Source organism: Citrus sinensis, chromosome 6 (genome assembly GCF_022201045.2).
Source record: "Citrus sinensis cultivar Valencia sweet orange chromosome 6, DVS_A1.0, whole genome shotgun sequence".
Classification (NCBI taxonomy): Eukaryota; Viridiplantae; Streptophyta; class Magnoliopsida; order Sapindales; family Rutaceae; genus Citrus; species Citrus sinensis.
Window position 1 is genome coordinate 22,720,574 of NC_068561.1, and position 26,116 is coordinate 22,746,689.

At 33.2% G+C, this 26,116-nt stretch overlaps 2 protein-coding genes across 3 annotated transcripts; both read left to right on the forward strand.

The window, feature by feature from the left end:
- Positions 1-12,247: 12,247 nt before the first annotated feature.
- Positions 12,248-18,957, forward strand: LOC102612077 (CDPK-related kinase 7). Its single transcript, XM_006482005.4, has 11 exons — positions 12,248-13,417; positions 14,424-14,554; positions 15,067-15,108; positions 15,204-15,312; positions 15,707-15,785; positions 15,867-16,163; positions 16,437-16,549; positions 17,751-17,858; positions 17,938-18,000; positions 18,098-18,265; positions 18,400-18,957. The coding sequence occupies exons 1-11, from the start codon at positions 12,935-12,937 to the stop codon at positions 18,535-18,537; spliced, it is 1,731 nt and encodes a 576-aa protein (XP_006482068.1). The 5' UTR covers positions 12,248-12,934; the 3' UTR covers positions 18,538-18,957.
- Positions 18,958-20,891: 1,934 nt separating this feature from the next.
- LOC102612379 (uncharacterized) lies at positions 20,892-25,914 on the forward strand. Of its 2 annotated transcripts, XM_006482006.4 has the most exons (7): positions 20,892-21,295; positions 21,594-21,686; positions 21,881-22,114; positions 22,860-22,962; positions 23,245-23,286; positions 24,419-24,648; positions 25,389-25,914. In XM_006482006.4, exons 1-7 carry the CDS (start codon positions 20,970-20,972, stop codon positions 25,609-25,611), a joined length of 1,251 nt encoding a protein of 416 aa, XP_006482069.1. In that variant the 5' UTR covers positions 20,892-20,969; the 3' UTR covers positions 25,612-25,914. The 2 variants fall into 2 exon arrangements, with proteins under 2 accessions (XP_006482069.1, XP_015386942.1); XM_015531456.3 differs by lacking the exon at positions 23,245-23,286 and having other exon boundaries at positions 20,893-21,295.
- Positions 25,915-26,116: the final 202 nt, after the last annotated feature.

The window sequence follows — 26,116 nt, forward strand, 5'->3', positions numbered from 1 at the left end:
TCTCTGGAGTTATGAAAATGAAGAAGAGAAGTAATATATTTCTGTGAGTTCCCAAGTAAAGCACTTACAAATAATACATACATACATACAAACATATATATATAAAATTTCAATTTAAAATTTTAAAGTGCAGAAAAATTTAGCAAAGTTTTAGAACCGTGCGGTTTTAAAGTTCAATTTTATAATGCTATTAAATTCTAAGGTTTTAAAGTTTGTCTGGACTTTCCTGAATTTTAAAATATCAGACCAAAAAATTACTCTACACACACACACATAATTCTTCTCTGATGCGGGTATCTTTATATATATATATAGTATGATCGCTCTCATTTTTTTTATGCGGGCACGCTTTTAAATTGTGAGATTTAAGAGAGTTAATTTTTAACTCTTTTAAATTGCACAATTTGTAATTCATTCAAAAATAACTCTCCAATTCAAGAGCGTGTCTGCATTAAAAATGCTATTAAACTCCACAGTTTTAAAGTGAACAAAAAAACTACTATATATATAGTTCTTCTTTCATGCGGACATTTTTCATTTTTTTTATGCGAATATGCTGTTAAATCATGTTATGTAATAACAATGCCCATATTAAAAAAACTTGAGGACACCAACACACACACACACATTCATATATATCATTTTTTTTTTGTTCGGACACATTTTTAAATTATAAAATTTTAAAAAAAAAATTTAGCTCTCTTAAATCGCATACTTTACAGTTAATTCAAAATTAACTCCCCCGTTCAAGAGTATGTCCTCATTATATATATATATATATATATATATTTATATGTTACGGAATCAATTATTGATGAGCATTGTTTTTCTGCAATTGATGTGACTGGGGAGCTTCTGTGAGTCTGCAAAAGCAAATGATTCTGTGAGTTCCGAAGTGTTTATGTCTCCTTCGATTTCAATTTCATATTATTACTGAGCGTTCTATTATTATTTGTAAAATGACGTTGAATGAAAAAGATCTAAGAGCTGGCATTAATAATTGTAACTGGTAATTTATTGAGACAGTGATAGCTAGAGTTTTATCTAAACGAGACATCCAATTTGAGCATTGTGGAAGACAAGTTCTGAAAAACAAAACATTCCCTCACATTAATCAAGGAGGATTTCTATAATTGTTAACTTCTTTTTTCTCTTTTTGGGTCTATTTTTAAATCTGCGTTGTCGCCAACTGGAGTTACAAGTTCCAATCTTTTTCACCCCTCCTTCTCTTCTTTTACTTTCACGGTTTCATAGCTATAACAATGTGAAAGTGAAACTGACATGGAAGAACAATTCAGTTCTCTTTGGCTTCCTAAGAAAGAATTTTAGGTGCTCCAGGGCTGTATATACTTTCCCAGCGTTTGAAATTTACTTTTATTTAATTTATTGCAAGGTAATACACCTTCTATACAAGTAGTCTTCAGAAAAGTGTGTGTGTATACTTTTACTCTTGGGACTATTCTACCTTAACTAAGGTTATCAATTCGAGACTTAAAAATATACATGCATTAAATATTTATTGGAAGAGTTTTACTGTTCTAATCCCAACTCAAATATAAATTAATCGAGGTCCAATATAATCTCTAAATATCAAATAATTTAATATACCATGTATGTGTATATATATATATATATATATACATACTTACTTTGACCTTTGAGAGTATCAAGACTTTCTCCAATATATAAGTGGGAAAATTATATTTATCAGAAAGTATTGTTGTTGAAAAGAATATATGTCAGATTTCTTTGTATCCTTCAAGAAAATGCATGTATTTATCAGAACATGATGAAATGCATATTTGTTAAATTTGTACGTACAAATAAGTCTGAACTCATCCGATAGGCAATGATATATGCATGTGTATTCTCCTATCTTTGTCTTTACATTATATATATATATATATATAGGGAGTAGGGAGATATCTTCAGTCATTTATTTATCAAAGGAAAATAATCGCCAATAATAATTTTGCTTTAGACTGCAAGTCAGTCTAAGCTCTCAATCAGGTAGGGCCTCCTTGGATTTGGAGGGGTCAAAATCTGCTACTGAAACAGCTTTATTTGGGGAGAGGGTCAAGCTAATATTCAAAGTCTATGAGATCCCACCATGCTTAATAAGCCAATAGGTTTCACTTGACAATATGATAGGGGAGGAGGAATTGTTGGAATAAAATATAAAAAAATATAGTCGTTTAAAGTGTCATCATCAGTAAGATTATGGCTGAAATTGTGTTTGAATCTAAACTTGAAAATAAACAAGTAGATGAGGTGTCCCTCTTATCGCTTCACTGTATATTGCACTCTGGCGAACCGCAGCAGGGTCTCTTCCCGTTGTTTGGCTTTTTTTGTTTACTAAATTTTCGTCATCCGTATTAAAAATATTAACAAGTGTATTTATAAAATTTAAGTACATTAATCATTGTTTGATTATCTTTTCTTTTAGAGGTTTATACATATAGTTAAACACAAAAAACCTCCAGAGATCGATCTGTATCACTTACATTTTTAGAAGTATATAGTTTAATATGGTTATTAATTTGCTGATGACGTATAGATTTGAATTTTAAAGAACAAACAACATAGTTCTCTTTCTTATTTCTAGTTTGTGGCCTTACTTTTATATAGTAGAAGAAAGAAGGCCACAATTAAAAAACCAACTATACGAAAGGATAGAAAAATATTAATTTTCTTTTAACCGGATGTAATTTTTTTTCTATATTCGTTACAAATGTTCTATGAATATGCATAGGATTTTAAAAGTTTAGAAAAAAATATATAATGAGAGGATCTTAATTATTTGTGTGAAAACAAAATAAGATATATACAAAATAATGATGAGACGTGAGTACAAAGCATATTAGAAGTTTTCATTGTTATTGTCTGTATATCCAATTTTCTTTTTAACAAAACTGAGAGCAAAGCATAAAATAGGACATTTTGACATCTATTTATTCAAAAAAAATTTGAAGTAGATATTGTTCATTTTAATCTATACATGCGGTTACATTAGAACATCTATTATAAAATAAAATTATGTAGGTTAGTAAACATTAATAAATTGAGTAAAAATTTAGACGAAACAAAAAATTGTGGAGTAATTATGATCAAATTCTCATGCATGTATTTTAGAGGCAAAAGCTTAAGTGTTTAGGTTGTCATTTCGAGGTGTTTTACAAGGTAACCATAGTTTTAACTATATGCAAGAGAAACGTTAATGGGAGCAAAAACGGAAGTCTTATTGTATTGCCATATGATCCCAATTGAAAGATCAATGTCACCAAATAAACTTTACTTCTTCCAAAATGAGAACCACACCCACTGCTCTAGTGACAAATTATTATCCTGAATTAATTAAAGAAATAAGCATGCACTTAATTAAGTACTCATCATACTTATACGTATTAGGGAGGGTATTAGGTATAGCCTAGCCAGATTGATAAAATAGAAAACCGTGGCATCATGATTTTGTGAGATGGGTGGGGAGAGAGAGGGGGGAAGGAGGCGTGAAAAAAGGAAGGCTGACAAAAAGGAGCAAATGATGGGCAAGGGCAGGGCACAGTGAAGTGATGATAAAAGAGACAAATTAAAGATGTGAATGAGAAGTGAGAAAAAGTGATGAGTTGGTGGGTGTGGATGTGGTTGCATGATCGGTCTCACTCTGTTCTTCTTCGGTTGGTCTTTTTATTATTCATTATATTATGTTGTTTGAACAAACAAAAACTCTTTTTCAATTTGGACTGAACTCTGAGGAGAGACAAAGACAAGTGCATAGAAAGAATATTGAGTGGTTCTGTCGGGGGGACGTGCTGCTGTGCTACCTCTTTCTGTCTCTGACGAGTGTGGCCTCCCGCATGCATCCTCTCGCTTTGCTTACCTAATTAGCTTAGCCAAGCCACCCCCAGTCCCCCACAGCCTTTTTCTCTTTATATGATAGAATGATAGTGATATTATCCTTCATTCACTCTTCTCTTTTTCTGTTTCCCTTTCACTATATATGCCTTTGTGGTGCACCACTTTCAGCAATCATTACCACCACTCTCAATCTTTCTCATCCTTTGAAGAATTTTTCGGTATTATCCAATAATTTAGAAATAAAAATAATATATCAGGTGGCGGGCGTGCTCCTTTTTTTTTTTTTAATGCGGACACGTTCTTAAACTATACAGTTTAAGTGAATTATTTTTTAATTAGCTATGAAGTTGTGTGGCTTAAGAGAGTTAAAAACTAATTCTCTTAAATTTTACGGTTTAAAAATGTGTCTGTAAAAAAAATAAAAATTAAGTTGCTTGTATTATAAAAGAACTATATATATGGCATGGGATCTAAGTTGTTCCAAAATTTATATATTTTTCATGAAAGGTTTAAAAGAATGTGAAATTTTTTTACCTTAATTGGGAGTAGATGTATCATTATTTAATTCATGTGTTCCCATATAACTTTGTTTTGTTTCATTTTTATCAACTCCAAAGTTGCAACAATCTTTTTATTAGTCGGGTGGTTCACATGCATATCCGTTTCTTTAATTTTGTGGGTAACGATGGTTCAGGCTCTTGTAGTTGCTTTTGTGCTAGATGTTCTTCGACAGTTACACGCTTATAGCTGTTGTGCTTATCAAGACTAGCTAATCCGAAAAGAATTTCCTACTGTAATATTATTAATGTTTAATGAAATATTAAGGAAAAAACCACAAAATCGAAAATCCTACATGTGTGTGTGCGTAATAAGAACGACTTTTTTATTATTATTATTATTATTATTATTATTATTTTCTTTCGTCACCAGGGATGGTTTAAAACCAATACATGCATAGAAGAAAGGCATCCAACAAGTCATGTGAACGGACTGAACTTAATATTGGGCTTCAGATTGGGGTAAAACTTGTTTTAAGAAAAGTTCGAGCCGAGGAGTTGGCCGTTATTTACGATGCTTTGTGGGTATTGGAATGGGCTTCACTTCCCTTAAGACAAACCTCTTTCTAATTATACCCACATTACTCTCTAAAATGGACCAAAGTCTAAAAACTGTGGTAAATATACTCCTTGATGCCGACCCATCTTCTTGTCTACCTCACCTAGAGCCCACAATTACAGACTAAAGAGCGCAAAATTTGAGGATAAATTCCAGTCTTGAAATAACTAGATTCTCTCATATCATCAACACTCACAGTGTTATGTTATGAGGGTTGGACCTTGAGATTTTTTATTTTTTTATTTTTTTTTGAAATTATTGAATTTTTCTAATTTCTATTCTGCATTTGGATAATTTAAGTAAAATCTACTTTCATTCAAGGAAATGGTGTTCATATGGTTTGAAATGCCAAAAATTATGACAGCAGTCGTAGGTCCAGCAAGGGGTGGGGGAGATGACTTGACCTATTCATGTGGCTCCGTTCCCCCAAAAAAATTACAAATAAAATCGAAGAATCGAACCGGTTTGTTTGGATTTGGTTTAGTAGACTAATATTTTTGTAAAGGTCGATTCAGATTTCGTAAACCAAATTCGAATTCACCCACCCCTTAGATACGGATTAAATTTGTATTCAATATTTGTCATATAATTAAGATTGGAATCCCAAACCTCATCCTTATAAATGATAATCAAACACTTTTTCTAATCTTAACATAAAAGTATTCCTAATCAATTGATTTTTAGTACATTAGTAGCTCAATTTAAAATTTTAATATATATTGAGACTCAATTTTTCATTTGATTTCAAATTGAATAGAAGTGACCATCTCAATTCTCAATTATCCAATTCATTCGTCAATTAATTCAAGCGATACATTTACCTTAGTTACCACTTTTATGAATTAAAATAATTTTTCATATACAAAAAATAGTCTATAATTTAGGGATAACTAACGACCGTGTTTAGGATTGAGATTGGGTAACTGTAATTTAATATATATATATAGTACTAAAATATTTTGTAAACATTGACTGCAGTAGATTAAAGCTAAATTGATATGATTTTACATTTATATGATAAAAAATTTATTATGTCTTTACTAATTTTATCAAAATTATTATTTAAAAATTATATTTATTACATAATATTTATTTTTATTTCATAATTAAAAATTAAAAATTATAGCAAATTAATTCAAAACAGAACCTCATAACAAGCTAGGCAAACCTCGAGTCTCAGGCCTGGGCTTGGAACTGTCAGAGTCTGAGCTGCTTCCCACAAACAAACAGATTCCAATATTCTTCTTCACATTGAGATTTGAAACAATTCATAATATTAATTTAAAGTTAAAATAACAAGAAAGTTGTATTTTTGGTGGTGAGGGGGGGGGGGGGGGGGGGATTAATGGGCAGGGGCGGGGAGAATCTCTAATCCCAATGACTCCCAACAGAGCATAATCTTTTGGCCGAAGGGAATAGAACAGAATAGTCAGAGAATCAAACCCAGCTGGTCTCTGCCACGTGTCGCACGATTGTCGCCGACTCATAAAAGGGGAAAAGTTAAATTAAAAACTCTCTCTCTCCTCCAATTACAATCCAAAGTGACCCCAAAATGGTTATAATTCCAATCATCAAATGGCTGTCACTTTCTCGCCTCTTTGGTGGGTCACCTAACAACAATATCATAGTGAAGATAAAGTGGGGGCCAACATTTTATTATTACGCACAAGAATACTGTGAGATTACTCAAGGCAATATTACAGCGTCCCAAAAAATAGAAAGAGTATAAAATAAAATAAAGGGGGAAACCTATTTGGCCATTTCAACAACTTCCCGCAAGACTTTGAATAACAAGAAGCTTGAAAAAATAGGATGAGGAGAAGAAAGAAAAAAGGGGTGTGCATGGGGATGCATCTCAAGGCATTACAGTGCCCAAAAAGACTCTCATTAGTTTCAAACTTTCAAAACACTTTTTATAATTTCTTGTTCTCGTGATTAGCGGCCTGCTTATTGCCATTGGATTCTCGGTTAATTATTTCCCAATTAATTATTACCCAAAAAAAAAAAATGAATCGATTTTAACAAACATTTGACCCCAAAAAAAAAAAATTAAATAAATAATTCCCAAATAGAGGTGTCTTCTTGGTCAAGAATTTCTCTCTGGCTTTGCTTGGAAACATCTGTACTCCATGTTCTTGCATGTTCACATGCAATTTTTTTATTCTCATTTTGCACCAACCCTCTTTCTAAAGGAATAAGAATTTTCTTTTCTTTTCTTTTCTTTTTATCTTGAATCTTTCACAAAGCTCCACTCAAGCGATGCTGAAGAATATTAAAAGGGGTGGCATTGGTTTCTTCACTTTTTTTTTTCCCTCTTTTTGGAGCATTATCTAAAATAAAATTGATATATATTTGTTTAGTTTGTGGCGCCAAATATGCTTACAGAATCCAGTACCTATATATTCTTTTGTTCTTTTTTTTCTTTCTTTTTCCTCAGAAGTTTTTGCTTCCAAGAAATGTTGCCACTACAAGCCACAAAATGTATTTGTCTTTTAAGTAATTTAAACTAGTTTGTTTTTTATTTTTTATTTTTTTGTCTTAAAGCTTTAGGAGGGAGGCTTCCTTAATTTAAGATTGCAAGACCATAAAATAACAAGCTCTAGCTTTTCATCCACATCCTCTGCGTCATTTGCTTCCAAAATCATTCTTAAGATAATTATCTATGATGCTTCAGTTACACTAAAAGCTTATATTTTCTTAGTCATATACTATATAACAAAGGTGGCCACATGTTATTATCTATTTATTTATTTATGTATTTTTTTTTTTACCTTTCATATAATTATATTTTGGATTAGGGGATTATTAATTTTGAAGTGGAGCAATCATTCAAACGAAGAAAGTTCAATGAGTTAGTATTATACAAGTCGTTGTTCGGTTTAAAAAGTCTATTAAAATGAAGAAGAAGAAAGAGAAAAGAAATAATAGTTTTAACTAATTAGCTAATGATCAACGGATGTGCATACATTACCAAAACACGATTTGCTCGATCAAAAGATGATCTCGGGGAAGGTGGATTGAAGATATCATACGTACTTATACAGAATCAGCAAAAAGTTTTCTAAAAGTAATATATTTTGATTTACCCACTTATATAATTTTTATCTGAAATCGACTGAACTTTATAAATACATCATTATTTTAAATTTTAAGATTGAATGAGATGTATTTATTCCCAACATTTACATAAATCTAATTCCCTTTTTTTTTTTTTCCAAAATTGTAAGGTTAGGTAAAAAAACTATAGTGCATCAAAGAAAATTACTACTTAAAAACCACTCAACTAAGTCTGTATGGACTAAATTTACCCGACTTGACTGATACCACAATAAGGATTTGAAAGCTTCCATCCTCTGTTGAAACATATTAGTTCGGAACTGCCGTGCAAATGTAGGATCCTCAAATAAAGGATGGATTAAACCTTCAAGAGTATAAATTTCTTAAAATAAAAAGATACTTTTAATTTTAATACTTGGTTTTATAGTAAGAGAAACACATATTCGGGGAAATAAATCTCATATGGGAGTTGGATAAAAGTATATAAATAAATAACTGCTTAGTTACCAATCGATTGACACGAAAGGTTAAAAAAAAAAATTAGCAAATTTGTATCATATGATGATTAAGACTGCAGGTCAACATATTGCTGCTAGTTATTCAGAGTTGGTTTTTGCTTTAATGTTTAAAGCCTTAACTAATATGTGGTACCATATTGACTTAGCAGCTCTTTGATTCATTGATTATAAAAAGGAAAAATAACTTAAGCGAAAATGATGGGAGTGTGGGAACTATGAGTAATGATACAGCCACAAACTCTTGTACAAACTTATTTTGTACAAACTGACGTGGCATTAATTCATTGGTTGAATGAAAATATAAATTAATAAAAACAAATCATGTGGGCCAAGTGATATTTAATTCAACCAATTTTATTATGCCACATCAGTTTGTACAAAATAAATTTGTACAAGAGTTTGTGGCTGTATCATTACTCGGGAACTATTCCACCTTATCAGCACTACTAGCTTTTAAAATGAGAGCAAAAGTTATGTATACATATCACAAATGCATACAATGATGTCAGTTTAAAAGAAATTTTTAAATGTAGTTTAGTATCCGAAAATTATGGCTACAATGGTTCATGATGTATTAATAATAATGTCAACACACATGCATATATAATAAGCACAATAATGATGTTAAAATAAAAGTAAAAAAAAAAAGAAGAAAGAAAATGAAGTTTTTGGGAGTACATATTTAAGGAGCTGAAATTTTCGGCTATCATGGCTGTATTAATGTCATAATTGACGTATAACTAAGCTTAGTTGAAATTTTGATGTCAATAGAAGTTGCATGTTCAAATTCTTGGGCGTCTTGAATTTTATAATCATGAATTGAGTTAATTTTTTTATAATTTTATTTTTTAAAAAATACAATCATTGCTTGCCATGTAAGAAAAGAAATTAAACGAAATTAAGCGATTAACTTGGTGAGGAGAGTAATACATATTAATTATTGAGTTATTTCTGTTGCTTGCATTTAAAGTTTATGCTTTCGAACCGTTTCAAAAATGAGTTGGCTCAAGTGTTTATCTTGTGATTAATTATTAATTTGTTATAGGTGCCAATCTCAACCAAATTTGATGAATTATTGTTATTTTAATAGCTTTAATTATTGTTTTTATTATGTTGTAAGCCAGGATGTCCATGTCCATCCACCTACAAATATGAAAACTAGCCATAGATATATATATGCAACTCTTTAATTGTTGCTATTTTTCGTTGAGGCTCGAATTAAACAGATAATTCATGAACAAGATGAGATTTAGCTATTATTTCACATCGATTCCTCTACTCGCATTGACAAAAATATGATAATCTTAACAAAATAATACAAAATGGGGGGGAAAAAAAGAGCACGAAGAAAAGTTACGTGGACTTGCATGCAAGAGCCAACTTGACACAATAACATTATGTGATGCAATGAGGTAGACAGTAGTAGACGCCGTACAAAATAAAACAAAATTTAAAATATTGAAAGTGATCTATTATTTGACTTAGAAGTCATTTGAAATTGAATTGTTTGGCAACAATCCCAAACGCATTTTAAGCAGATTTAAGTTGAGGAAGCAAAGCAAGAGCAGCTAGGCTATGGCAATCGAACTGCTTGTCTGCCATGGTCTAACTCTCCCAAACGGACCCTTAATACATCATCAGTATCATTTTATTAGACGTTGATCTGAATTGATAAATGTGTCATACCTATTGTTGGCGTCGAACACTTTCTAGCTCTTATACGTGTCACACAAATTACTCAAATCATAATATTGTTCTCCGCAATGGTGTCTCAAGACAGGTAAGAAGAACGTCATCTTTTGTGCAATCCTCTAATCTTCTATTTGAATTGCCAAGCAATTGAGCAAACAGGACTTCCAAACAAGGCAACAGCAACGACGTAGGTCACCTACCCAGTACCATTTCTAAGTCGTGCTTTGTGGCTCACTAGGTTCACTCATAAACTAGGTGGCTTTACTTAATTTAGCCATAATATTTATTTTATAATGTTTTTAAAGGTAAAATGCTGATTGTGATGAATATTAGCCGTCCATCCATTACGTGCACAAACAAAATATGAAAGCAGTCTTTTTGTTTCTTGCTACTTTTGAGAGGAGGTGATTACAATTAATGGGAGCCCGGCCAAGTGGAAGAAAACTCTTTGTTTAATTCATTAATAAATTCAATTTAGTAGGAACACAACAGTCGATTGAGGAGGTGGCCAGTTGAGTGCCATACGACAGGACTCCATTTACTTCTCGGACATGAGAGTAGATGCACCTACTTTTGTGCAAAACTCTTCAGACAAATAAAAGGCACGTGCCCTACACAATATTAAGGATCCTACACTCTGTGTACACTTCAAAAATAGGGATAAACATTAGTGGATTCTATTTTATGTTTCTGGAGTTACTACTAATTAATGTGATATCACCGGTCCAAAATCTGTACAGACCGCCCCATTTAGATTAACTAATGATTAATTATAGGACCTTCCCAATATCTGTGCTTATTTAGATTCTATTGGGTGATTTCTCTACTCCCAAATTAATATATGAGAGATTTATTTACATTATATAAGAGGTAAGAAACTCCTCAATCCTCATAACTTATGAGTAACTATAAACGTTAATTTTAGACTTACAAAAGAATACACTATTAGCTTAGGAATTCACCGGAAGCACAAAAAACAGAATAGAATGAGCTTATCGGATTTTTTTTTTTTTTGTTTCATGGGAAAGATTAAAATTTAAGAAAGCATATCAATTTCGTTTTTAGCAAAAGATGTAATCTGAACATAAAGAAATATGGAAGTTTGAACAAAATTTTTATGACATCTCAAACGAAAATTGTATAATTTTCAACATTGTTAGGTTGCCAAAAGTCTCAATACATATCAAAAGTATTCATATAAGACAATGTTTGCACAATATATATATATATATCAATATAAATAGCTTCAATTAGCTGGGTTGCTATGTTAAAGAAACCATGTACAATCTTTATAAATTATGCAATATATCTATCACGTGAACAATTATAGTCAAATGATCATCACAATGCAAATATTTTTGCAATCTCTCCACACTCGCACACAATTAGATTATTAATTTTCTTCAAAAGATTATGTCGCATGACATCATAAGATGTAAACTGGGTTTCAAGTGCTTAAATTCTCAAACATTAAGAAAAAAAATTGACAAGAAAGAAACTATGGACTAAAACGATAAAACACAAACTAAACTTTGATGCAAAAAGTCACAGGTAAAAGCAATCAGGTCTTGATTTAGATATCCCAACTGCACGAACATAGAGCTAAACTTTCACAGAGGGTTCACAAAAATTGTTCCCTCTTAATCCTAAATTAAAAAAGTTTTATGCTTGCAAGTTTCTTCTTTACTCTATAATAATTTATATAAGGAAAAAAAAAATGACGGGGGCATTCAAAGGGCAACAAAAGCAGGTCAAAGGAACACTCACAAACAAGGACAGTCACACAAATAGTTGGAACTTGGAAGCTTCAGTTTCTTTAAGTGCTTACAATGTTCACACAAACAGATACATACATACATGCAATTAAAATTTTGCTCATATTCATTCATTTTTATCTCAATATATGTGTATGCGTATTATTTTTTCGTGATTCAATAAAAAGACAGGCTGGAAGGATCCAAAATACAACCCCACTTCCATTAATTATTAGAGAGATGACATTCAACCCAACCATGAACCATCCATTCATAATTCATCTCCTTCTCTCTAGCAAAACAAATTGATATTTCCACACACAACACGCATAACAAACCCATTCACAAAAAAAGCTTACAAAAAGCAGAAATAAAGAAGCATTGTTGCTTCTTTTCTTTTCTTTAACTCCTTTTCTTGTTGCCTCTGCTTAGCATCTTTACCTTTCTTTTTCTTTTATTCTTTCATTTTAATTTTTTTTTTTTTACTCTTTTCCTTTTTCTTTCCCCTGTTCTTTTGCCTCTCATTCTATTCTTTCCTTCGTCTTTGAGTAAATTTTCTTGCTTTGTTTCCTATCATTCTCTTCTCTTGCCTCTACCAAATTGCCTTCTTGTTTATTTGATTAGTAAAGTAGAGTTGCTTTAGTTTTTAAGTAATTTTCTCATCTGGGTTCTCTCTTTCTTTTTTTGCTTTGAATTTGATCTTCTTGGGGATTTTACAGTGATGATCTTTTCTGTGTTCTGCTCATCAAACTGTAAAATAACTCAAGAAGAAGCAAATTTTCTTTGTTGGGGGAGTTCATTTTTTTTCTTGCTGCTACTACTACGGTATAAATTTCTTTTACTTTCTTTGTTTTTCTTGTAGTTTCTTTGATCAAAATACTTAAAGTTGTTAACTTTTGTCGAGGATCCTTGAGTTTCTTATAGCTACAGTTCTCTGTTAACATGGGACTCTGTCATGGAAAACCAGTTGAAAACTCACAAAACAGATCACAAAACGAAGCACTCCCTTATGAAAACGAACCTCAGCCAAATTCCCAGAAATCAAAAACATCAAATTTTCCATTTTACAGCCCAAGTCCACTACCAAGTCTCTTCAAGAACTCACCAGCAATACCAAGTGTAAATTCAACTCCTTTGCGCTTTTTCAAGCGCCCATTTCCTCCTCCTTCGCCTGCAAAGCATATCCGTTCATTGCTTGCAAGGAGGCATGGTTCTGTGAAGCCTAATGAGGCCTCAATTCCTGAAGGAAATGAAAGTGATATTGGTTTGGATAAGAATTTTGGATTTTCAAAGCAGTTCGTTGCTCATTATGAGCTTGGAGAAGAAGTGGGGCGTGGGCATTTTGGATATACTTGCTCTGCCAAGGCTAAAAAAGGAAGTTTGAAAGGCCAGGATGTGGCTGTCAAAGTTATTCCTAAGTCTAAGGTCCCTGTTCTTTTTAAAGATTTTCTTATCGTTTAATTAATTATTTTGATCTTTGTGGTTCTGGGTATGTTTGTTTGTTTAAAAATGCAAAAGCATTGTTGAATTTTCTTTTAGCTTGACATTTTGTTTTGCAGCTTTAATTGCCTGTTCTCTTCATGTCTAGATGTATTTGTCAATTGAATTGCGTAATTGGGGACTTTTGATCAAAATATTATGCTGGGACTTGTGCTTTAACTTTACTAGATTTAGCTTCAACTTTGTTTTGTTCCTTCGGTGAAATTTTTGTGGACTTTTTTTTTTTTGCTGATTTAGAGCATCTTTAGAGATTGAATATATTTTGCGATTGTCTGATTTTTTTTTTCGTTTCGTTACCTGTTTGAATTGTTGGAAGGAGTGGTGGTTACCTTAAAAGTGATATTGGATATCATCATCTAGAAAATATTTTATATTCGGGGTTACCCATGAAGGAATATTGGATATCATCATCTAGAAAAAAATTTATATTCAGCTAAAATATTGGATGCAATCAGTGAGTGTGTTGCTCTTGTGGGTAACGAAAGAAACAATTTTTGTACTAATTTAAAGCTCATCAATGGTTTTCTATTTCATCGTGATATTCATATGCTTTCTTGCAATGTGACTACGATCCAGCTGATGAACCTCAGTGGTCAACAATCCAGCTGATAAACCTCGGTGGTCCCTATTAGTTAGTGACGATTGGACTTCAATTTTTGACTTAGATTATTTTGAAAAGCAGTAATAAATTAAAAATATAGTAGTGATTATGTCATTCTATCATAACCTGGTCCAACCCACAGTAAGGGCCTTGTAATCTTCTTCCTATTGCTAAACTTCACTTGTTGACAAAGAAAAGGATGATTGGAGTCATTTTCCTTCAGGTTCATCATCCCAGGCATGAAAATCACCAATTCACCATTCTTGATGAGTACTGTTGTCTGTTTGTTTGACTGAGGAAGGCATTGAAGTATATGTTAATATCTGTCAGATGACTACTGCAATTGCCATCGAGGATGTGAGACGAGAAGTGAAGATATTGCGAGCTCTTACAGGGCATAAGAACCTTGTGCAGTTCTATGATGCTTATGAAGATGATGACAACATTTACATAGTAATGGAGTAAGTCTAATTTCCTCAACATTTTCTTAATATAGACTCTTGTGCTGTTCTATTATTATTATGTCTTAATGGTTCTTGATTCTGATACAAGGACTTGCGTAAACGTCTGTGTTTCTTGGCTCCCTCGGATAAATACAACAGTCCATAATTCATACTAGATTGTGACTGAATTTGACTCGACATAGTTAGTTAAAAATATTGTTCGTCTGTATATTCCTTCCTTGGAAATGAAGATTCGCCGGCTAAATGGTCTTTGCTCAGTCAAAATATTTGAGCTTTAAGCTTTTAATATTAACTGGGGAAATAAGTCTTTTCAAGTGGCATATGCTAACTTATTTGGTTTGTCCTTTCTTCTTTGTATTTTTTGGCCTCTCAATGTGTTTATTTTCTTCCAAAGTCATGACCAAGATCCATTGGATGTTTAGAAACTTCAATTATTTTTTAAGCAAAATATTGGAAGCTATGACATAAGTTCTTCACGTTCTGACTTACCCTCCATCTAATGTTGCAAGATTGTGCAAAGGTGGCGAGCTATTGGATAGAATACTTTCAAGGTACACATATCTCTTGTCTATTTTCCCCTTCATGGTGAATCCCTGGCCCGTTTGCCGACCTTCTGACTAACTTACTCTCCATTTTTGTTCTCTAGGGGTGGAAAATATTCAGAAGAAGACGCAAAGATTGTTATGGTTCAAATTTTGAGTGTGGTAGCGTTTTGTCATTTCCAAGGTGTGGTCCACCGTGATCTCAAGCCAGAGGTAATTAACTCATGCAGATAATCATTTATAACTTTTTGATAATTCAGAAATTCAAATAATTTTGGATTAGCTTCCTGTATGTCAGTTTGATTGTAAAAATATATATCGAGTAAAATTAAGGTTTCATTGAACAACGCTAACAAGGATTATTTTAGAGTTAATATGCACTGCTGTGCTTCCAGTGCTTTCGTTTCTGGGTCTCGCTATGTGTTTCTTAGATACTGCTTGTGTTTTCCTATGGCACACTTAATATTCTTGATCAATTGCTGGATGCAGTTATTGAGGACTTCGTTTTAGTTTCACATTTCTTTTTCTTTTTAATTTCAATCCAAGTTTATTTACTCTCACATTGTGATTTCCTCTTCTTATTGTATTATGTTTTTTTCTGTTATAGAATTTTCTTTTTACTTCTAAGGAAGAGAATTCATCCCTGAAGGCCATTGATTTTGGACTCTCTGACTATGTAAAGCCAGGTCAGAAATACTTCCTGATGCTTTCTTCCTAGTTTATGTTGAAAATGCAAATTGATTTTTGACCATTGGAATCTGTTTCAGATGAAAGGCTGAATGACATAGTAGGGAGTGCATATTATGTAGCTCCTGAAGTACTACATCGATCATATGGCACTGAAGCTGACATGTGGAGTATTGGTGTCATTGCTTATATTCTGTTATGTGGAAGCCGTCCTTTTTGGGCTAGAACTGAATCTGGAATCTTTCGAGCTGTCCTTAAAGCAGATCCAAGCTTTGACGAAGCCCCTTGGCCTTCTTTATCCCCTGAGGCGATTGATTTTGTGAAGAGATTATTAAACAAGGACTACCGCAAGAGACTAACTGCTGCTCAGGCGCTGAGTAAGTCGCTGATTTAATCATTTATTTGCAGTTCAACGGGTTATCATCCATACTTGTAACGAAATCTCTCTTTGACGGTCGACAACTTGAATTCCATCTTTTGTGGTTCATTTTTGGTACAGAAAAGTATTAATTGCAGACAGACTAAGAATGTGGCTTGATTATCTTGCTTCTTCATGTATTGAGCCCCATAAGTACATGGTTATTTATATTCTTGTTTGACAAAAGATTTCTTGGAATTTTCATGGATACTGTTGGTTATATTTTGTTTAGGTCATCCATGGCTGGCCAATTCTCATGATGTGAAGATACCATCAGATATGATTGTATACAAGCTCATAAAGGCTTATATTAGCTCGTCTTCTCTACGTAAAGCAGCACTGGGGGTAAGTGTGACTCATGGCCCCTATTTGTTACTGTTGTATTGTTTTCATGTTTTGACATATGGTAAGTTTGAATCCTAAAATATCTCTTGTATCTGCCACTGATTTATAATTTTGATCTTATTTGTGTGTGTATGTGTGTCTACACACTAACACTTTATAACCAAAAGACCTGTCTAAACACAATTCCTTAGTTATAGTTTATTCCATAATGTTTGATTAGTAGAATCAAATGGAAAGGAGATGGAATCTGCTTTCTACTCCCTTGACTATTCCAATTTTTGGTTGATAATATTACCAGGAATAAGGATTCCTTTGGAATCAGGAATTTCTGACTACTAGAAAATTTTAATTCCAATTCTAACTATGGGTTAGGAATCCTGATTCCTTCTAAAATTTTGTTTCCAATACATTTCTTATATTAATGTATTTGAGATGAAATAGCTACATAAGCTTCCTTTTCAGGAGAGTAAAGCTTCTTTTACAGGAGATTACTGTTGAAATTTAAATTTTGTAAGGATAAGAAATAATGATTCTTGACCCGTAAATCCAAATACCTTTGTTGGCTGGAACTAGGATTCCTCCTTATTCCAATAGAGTGCTGACTCCTAGTAGAATATCAACTAAACATAGGAATTGCTGTGAGTCGGCTATTCCTCCAACCAAACATAGGTTTGAGACAACCCCGAGGTGTCAATATTCAGTAGACAGTAAAAATATTGGGAAACGAGAAAAAAGTGGTTAATTCTGTTTTCTATATTTGTAACTTTGACGTAGGCACAACACACGGGGAAAAGTTTTCATGAAATGATCATCTTATTGTCGCATCTTAGTTAAGTTAAAAGATGCACATTTGGACTGTGTCGATAAAGTGAGTCTCAGGTGGGCCAGTCGCACCACCTTAGTACACTGAGGTGGTACACCCAGCCCACCTAAGACTATCTGTGATAAAGTTGAATAGACAGCAGTAATTCCATTGCCAGAAATGGTAAATCAAGGGATGACATTGAAACTGAGATCAACATATTCAATCATCCTGAGTGAGAAACAAAAAAATTGTTTGGCGTGAACATGTAGCCATGATTATAGTAACCAAACTTCTGCTAATTGTCTGAATTCTTTAGATTTACTTGTATCCTTGTCGGAAAATTTGATGCTTAAATGTGGGAGAAAATAAATTGGTTAAGTTATGCTATCCTGACAGGCTCTTGCAAAGACATTAACAGTGCCTCAGCTTGCTTACCTCCGGGAACAATTTACGTTATTGGCGCCAAACAAGAATGGATTCATTTCTATGCAGAACTATAAAATGGTGAGATCCTTTTAATACTCTTGTCATTTGAATCTTCTGTATTTTCTCTAGACAATCTAAACAGTGTCAGACTTAACAGGCAGTGTCGAAGAACTCCACTGACGCAATGAAAGACTCACGGGTTTTAGACTATGTTAACATGGTAAGGACTCTTTCCACTTTCGTTAACTTCAAATTGATCTACTACAAAGATAAAAATAGATAGAAAAGAGCTTATTTTAATGTCTTAAACGCTGCAGATTGGTTCTCTCCAATATAGAAAACTTGATTTTGAAGAATTTTGTGCTGCTGCCATAAGTGTGCATCAGCTGGAAGGAATGGAGACTTGGGAGCAACATGCAAGACATGCCTATGATTTATTTGATAAAGATGGCAACAGACCCATAATGATTGAAGAACTTGCCTCGGTATGCTCTCTCTTTATTTCTTTACACAGGCATTGATGCTATACAGAAGATACTGACTGATACTTATGTAGACATATAAGAAAATGATATCTCCTGTTATGTAGTCTAAAATCTGATTAATTCACTTCTTACAGGAGCTGGGACTCAGCCCATCAGTACCTGTTCACGTTGTTCTCCAAGACTGGATAAGACACTCAGATGGCAAGCTTAGTTTCTTGGGGTTCGTTAGACTTCTACATGGGGTCTCCTCTCGCACATTTCAGAAAGCTTGAACAATAGAAACTGTTTTTCTTTCTTTCTCACTCCAACGTCTCAACGGGACAAAATGCATGCCCGGCTAGCTTGAGAGCTACCCTGAATAACTCGGCATTCATCTCAATTGTCGAAATGGGTGCCTCAAGTTAGAAGTACGGCCAATCGGCATGCATTACTCGTGAAGCCATCCTTGGCAAGTCATCATCTAAAGTTTTTCTTAGTCTTCTTCCCCATATTATATGAGGTTTTGGTTTCAAGGATTTAGTTTTGTGGTTGTCATTGAAAAGTAGAGGATTGTACAGATTAAGAGTAGTTGGGCCAAAATGTATGTAGTGTAGAAAAGAGCTTAAAACTTGAGTGAGTTCTGTGGCTTTGGGGTTTATCCCCTGGTGTACCCCTTGCCTCTGTCTCTCATAATAAATTATTCTTGTGCCCTATCTATGGTGAACATTTATTCCATGGTAATTTTTTCGGCTCCTTAATTTTTCTTGGATTTACCTTATACTTCTTTAATTTTATTTTTTAAGAATAGGTAGGGGGCAAAGCTTAAGTAAATTTTCAGCCCTCTGCATCTCAAGAATTGAATTCGGGTGATCATTTAAAGGACGTTAATTGAAAATTACACGATCAAGCCTTGGAATCAGGAGCTTATCAGTTAAAATTAAAATCAAGGTAAAGACATTTCTTTACATTTATTATGTTTTACTTTTTAATGTGTTATGTATGATTCATTAATAAAAATTTGCTTATTGGAAACATACGATGAAATTTGCATGCAACAATGCGAGTTCATTAAAATTAATCTGATGAGATAATTTTGACTTGCAAAACTTTCTTCGTATGTGTATATGATTGAGCGCATTAGATTATAGATTCGAGTCCAACGTGTTAGAGCTCAATCATATAGATTTGAGTCCCACAAGAACTGAAAAATATTGTTGACAAGTGTTAGAGCTGGTAGACTGTAACCTTTGGTTGTGTTCGAGAGTTTAGGATTAAGTGTGGGATTAAATTAGTTTTGAGATTAAATATTTTATTTTATGTTTCGCAACTTTGTTTGGATTGGATTAGAGAGGGTTAAATTTAAATTTAATCCTTAAATTATGAGATTAACAATTTCAATTTATAAGTGGGTTTAGATGGGATTAGAATAAGAAAAAAAAATTTGTTCATTTGTACTATTTCTTTCATATATAACACCATTTTTTATTTATCACTTAACATTTAATTAATTAATTAATTATTTTATTCATGATTTACTTGAAATTTATTTTTATTTTACTTTTATAATCTAATTAAAATAGTACTTTTACTCCAATAAAATTAACTATTTAATAATTTATTACAATAATTGATTGTATTAAATTTAATAATCACTGATGCGATATTAAAAATAATCATGAAAATTAATAATACAAGTAATTAAGTGATTTTATATATATTATTTGCTAACCTTTTGATAAAATAAAACATATCTAAAATATCTTATAAAAATTAATTAAATAATTAAATAGTTTTATTAATTTATATTTATTTATTATGATTATGACTGTCCAATAACAAATTTACTATGTATTTAATTTTCTAATTAATTACCTTTAAATTAATTTTAATTATTAATCTTAAATATTCATAAATATTTTTTGTATTTAAATATAATTTATACTATCCAATCTAATATTGTACCATACTTAACATAGTATTATATAATTCAACTTAATACAATCTAAATTAATTCAGTCTAATCATGATATTTAGTTTAATCTAATCTTGCGTGCCAAACGCAGTCTTTATACTTTATCACAAATTTTTTTATTATACCCAAATTCTAATATATTTGAGGTTACAATATCTCTAGTCTAGTAGTCTCTTAATTTTTTAAAATTAAAAACAAAAGAATAAAAGGCTTAAAAATCTTTTTTTAAAAAAATGAATTTCGTATACTCTTTCTGTTATTGGGCATTACAATTATGTTGATAATTTATAGGATGGTGCATAAAGTTCTTCATTAAATATTGAAAAAGTAAAAAATCAATTCTACAACATGACATATCAACAGACAATAATAATTTCTTTCAACAACTAGCACTCAACTATGCCAAATAAAGTAGTTATTTAAGACAATTTTCACTCAAAAGTAAAACTTACATATTAGGATTAGATTAATTAATTAATGATTAAATTGAAGAGGTCAATTATGTTCTTGTTAAAGAGAAAAAAATGGGAAAAACAAAACAGTAAACGAATTTTACATCACTGCCACGTCGCGCTGCATGGCCATATCGTGTGCCGACATGGCAAGTATCTGAGGGCCCCATGTGATGACCTGGCAAGATCTAACTCACAAAACGCCCCAAATCTAAAGCGTCTTTTTTCTTCCTTCTTCGTCAAAGGCATCGCATCATACCTGTTCAACCAACGCTTTCATGTTCTTGTTTCTGCAACTTCAATGGCGACAGTTCACAAAACGCAGAGGCCAAAAGCAAAAACGGCAGCCAGATCCCCAATTCTGATTCTCTTCATCTGCATATCCGCCATTGTATTTCTCTGCGTGTACTCCTCTCAGCTTTCAACAAACGGGTTCTCGTTCTCCAAAATGACCATAAGAAACCTGATGAAACCCAAGCACAAGAGGCATCACACTCTTCACGATAAGTACTTGTATTGGGGCAGCAGAATTGACTGTCCCGGTAAGAATTGCGATAAATGTGCGGGCCTCGGTCACCAAGAATCCAGCCTCCGGTGTGCGCTCGAAGAAGCCATGTTTTTGGGCAGGTATGTTAAAAAAATTAAAAAATTTCGTTTCATTAGAATTTTTTGAAATTGGGATCTTGGCAATTGCTCCAAAAATGAGGTAGCTGTATGCATTTTGCTTCATTTAGTAGTGCGCTTGTTAAATGACAGAATCTTGGATGAGATTGTTATGGTAATGACTCAAATGGGGGTGTATTGAGGCTTGTTTGTCACTATGTATATGTGCAATGGATGGATGGTTGATTGTGTGTTGTAAAGAAAATGTTGTTGTTTTCTTGTATTTTTTTTTAATATTAATTTGTCTTTTGACTGTTAGCAGAACATTTGTGATGCCTTCTAGGATGTGCATCAATCCCATACATAATGAGAAAGCAATCTTTCACCGTTCTGATGATGGAAATACGGAGGAAAGGTAATTTCCTGGAACTATTTTCCTGTTGTATTATTTTCATGATGGTTGTGCGTTGCTGTTTCAAAAGGAATCTCCTTTTAGGGTTATCTTTGAATTTTTTTTGTTTCTTGTTCTTGGACGTTTCCAAAAATAAAAAAAATGATCAGGTAATTAACACAAGTGAAACTTGCTTTTTTTTTTTTTTTATTTCGTAGGTGGGCTGGTACTACTTGTGCTATGGATTCCCTGTACGATTTGGAGCTTATATCAGAAACTGTACCAGTAATTCTAGATAATTCAAAAATTTGGTATCATGTGCTGATGACAAGTATGAAGCTGGGAGCTAGAGGGGTTGCTCATGTTGAAGGAGTTAGTCGGGTTAATCTCAATGATAATAGGCGCTACTCAAATCTCTTGCTCATAAACAGAACTGCAAGCCCTCTGTCGTGGTAATTTGGTGAATTTTATTATGGTGGCTTTTCTTTGCCATTTTGTTTTGTTCTTTACTTATTTTCTACTTGAGACTCGGAACCCGAGATTGTTACCATTAGGTGCCAATAGAGAGGGCGGAAAGGAGGGACAGGAGGGAGGTGGTCAGCTGGGTTCTGGGGTTAATGCAATTTGTCTTGACAAGTTTAAAGAAATAGTTTTTCTCAGAGTATTCTGAAAACTTAAGGAAAGGGTGTGGAATATTTTTTACATATAACATGATTTACATTGAGAATTATTTGAGTTAAGACTTTTTTTGCATTTCACTAATTATAGACTGGGTATACAAATGATTTGGAGAAAGTGGATATACGGTGGGAACTTTTTCCTGTGTATGACCTCTGGGTCTCGTTTTAAGAGTTAATTCTGACATCCTAATGCCTTTTCTTTTCTCATGTATTAATTTAATTGAATATTGATTGAAATAATTGTGACCTGTGGAGCCTCGTTTAAGGTTTTACTTAGTGTAGTTGACTATTGGCTTGAAGTGCTTAAGAGTCTTGAATTATTCTAGTCAAATTTGAACTGGGATTCTTATGTTGCAATTGATTTTTTGTGGTGCCATTTGAATAATTTAAGACATTGTTCGTCTTACATAACTATTTCTTGGTGGAAAATTCTTGTTGTTTCTGTTTTTTATGGATCAGTTTGAGATTATTGAATCATCCTACCTTTGCGAGACACTAAATATTTGTAATCATTCAGGTTTATGGAATGCAAGGATCGGAAAAACCATAGTGCTTTAATGCTGCCACATTCATTTCTCCCATCGATGGCAGCTGAAAAATTGAGAGATGCAGCAGATAAGGTTTGTTCTGCAATGCCATTAGTGTTCTTTTTTCAGTGGGGGAAAAGTATTTATTGATTGTCTCCTGGATGGTGCAGTCTATTTTTCATGTTCTGTTCTAACAGATCTGCAAGGAACTTGATGTGTTTCCTTGGGTGCAGGATAATTAATGCATAGATGCAGCTACATTTTATAGGCATTACTCATAACTTAAGTATTTTAGTAATTTGAATATATTTGTGGCAAGCTTGTAGTCAGTGAAGTTAACTCATCTTCTTTGATTTTGATTTTACATGTTTGAAGAAGAAGAAGAAGATGTTTTGGGGTGGGGGGACGACAATGGTGGTTAGAACTCATACTCCAACCTTTGTACCATGCATAAATCAAGTTTGCCAAACATTTGGATCTTGAATACTAAAATTTTAGAAGGAGGTGTGCTAAGTTTGGGTTTGATTCATCCTCTTTTAGATCAATGATGAGCCAACAGATGCTAATGAGGACTATATATATTTGGTTGCTAAGATGGCTAGGTGGTGGTTAAAAAGGACGGGGTTGATGGTCAGCACAAGTGGATACAAATAAGATTGTTCCCTTTAGGTTGCACGATACAACATTGCTGGTAGAAGTGATTTGTAATTGTGTTAAAAGATTATTTGCCTGTGATGGCTCTAATGTGATTAAATCAAGGACATCCACTGGTTGGAATTGAAAGAGCTATTTGTCTAAAAGAAGTAAAATGAAAAAGAAAAACTTTGGGAGAATTGGAGGAAGCAGGACGAGTTAAAGAGAATGCTAATATTATTAAATTCTAAACCTTGTTCTTCATTGAGCAGATGATTTGCGATATTCAAATGGAGGAGTGGATTTACTGATCATTTCTTATTAGTCATATAAAGAAACATTGGCTAATTGTTTTACAATTTGAAGCAGTTTCTTAAATTTGGAAACATGTTGTGGGTTGTCAGTGCTTGTCAAGATGTGTGTACATTCTTTTATGATTCCATAGGCCATTAAACCAGTCCTAGAGGTAATGCTTATAGTTATTTGCTGGGAAATAAACTCACGACTATATCCAAAACTAGTTAATCGAAATCAAGTGAGTGCTATCTTTATGGATTTCCTGCATCAGATAGTTTAGATAAGGGCGCTTTGCCTATCTATCATAATTTAGATTGATGAGTTTTATTTGTTATCGATGAATTGACTAAGAGAATATTAACCAATTAAGGTATACCTGTAAAACACTACTTTAAACACTCTTATTAATATTTGCAAGGTTCAGCAGTTTGTGTCTTTGCTTGCTTAACATACTGCAGTTTATAGTGTTCGTGGAATTCCTACTGATATTTGCAAGCTCTGGCAGTTTTGTGTTTCTCCTTGCTTAATATGCTACTGTTTATCGTGTTTGAGGAAAGACTATCCTTTATAATGCTCTTTCAACCTAATACTTAGGCCATGAAAATTTTTGTATCCACAGATAAAGGCGCTTCTTGTTGATTATGATTCCATCCATGTTCGTAGAGGGGATAGATTAAAAACCAGAAAGGACAGGTATGGGGTTGACAGGAGCCTATTTCCTCATCTGGACAGGGACACGCGTCCAGAGGCTATCCTTTGCAGGATAAAAAACTGGGTTCCACCCGGACGGACTCTTTTTATTGCTTCAAATGAGAGGACGCCTGGTTTTTTCTCCTCACTTGCTGTCAGGTAAAAGTACTAGTGCACAAATGGTATCTGTTTTTTGAAATTCAGCTATCATGATTTATATGCAAAGCAGAACTAGTTATTATCTTATGGGAACGCAAAAACTTTCTCTTATCAGACATGTCTGAAGCATGTACAGATTATTTCTTTTATATGTTCGGTTCACAGTTAGATGATGGATATTTATAGCATTAAGAGAGACTATTTTTCCTGCATGAGGGGTGGAGGGGATCAAGCTGTCTGTTATCCATGTAATGTTTTAACTACTACCAGTACATATAGGCTTTAGCAACCATGATCTGAAAGGTTCTTTTTGTCTGAAAAATGGCAAAGCACATTCAAGTGTTAGTGGCATACTGCCATATTAGTGATGGGGTAGTATTGATGGTTGAAGCAGTGGAGAAAATGGAGGTAGCTGAGATGTTGTAGTGGTCACGGAGAAAGAGGGTTGTGCATGTATATGTGCGAGTGTATAGACGTTGGGTCTCTCTGATGATATAGCTTAGATGTCGTGGTAGTGAGGGCAATGGTGAGATGATAGAGTAGCAAGCCAACTATTCAGACTTCTTTTAGATTCCAACAGTTTGCATATGATGGTCATTGATTTTGTATTCGATGCCTTTCATTTTGCTTTCTAAAGATATTTTTAGCATGCTTTTATATCAATGAGGGCTTGAAACTAACAATGAAAATTGTTCAAGAATTTCATCCATCGGTAATTTGACCTTATATTTCTTTTCCAGATACAACCTGGCATATTCCTCGAACTTTAGTGACATCCTGGATCTTGTGGTTGAGAATAACTATCAGTTATTCATGGTTGAGAGGCTTATCTTGGTGGGAGCCAGAACATTCATTAAAACATACAAGGAAGATGATAACGATCTCAGCCTCACTGATGATCCAAAGAAGAACACCAAGAACTGGCAAATACCTGTTTATACCATGGAAGATCAGGAATGCTGAAATTGCTTTCATCGGAATCCCTGCATCGACCGACTAGTTTGCTACCATTTTTTGGTGCCAGGATACACGGAGTTGAATATCAAAATCTTGTACCTTCAAGCGAGAATTAAGATTACGGGGGAAACTGAAATCATCCGCGGTTTGTCATGTAAATTTTGCTGAAAAGGACTACACAAGTGATATGTATTCTTTAATTATAGTACATTTTTTGTTTCTCAATTACAGAAAATTTAAAACCCAATTTTGTATGTACAGGAGTTGGCTAGTTCCAGCTGTTATCAATTTTTTTTATTCTTCATGTAATTCTCACAAGTGTATTTAGTCACCCATATACTTTACTTTATCCTGAAGCTTGATCGATGATGTTACCCTTCTTATCCCTATAACATAATAACATATACCCGTCCAATTTGCGAATGCGAATGCAAATGCCCATATCTTATGCCCACAACATTGGTTAATTGATGCTCGATAGCAACGCTGTACACTGCTTTCGGCTAGAGCC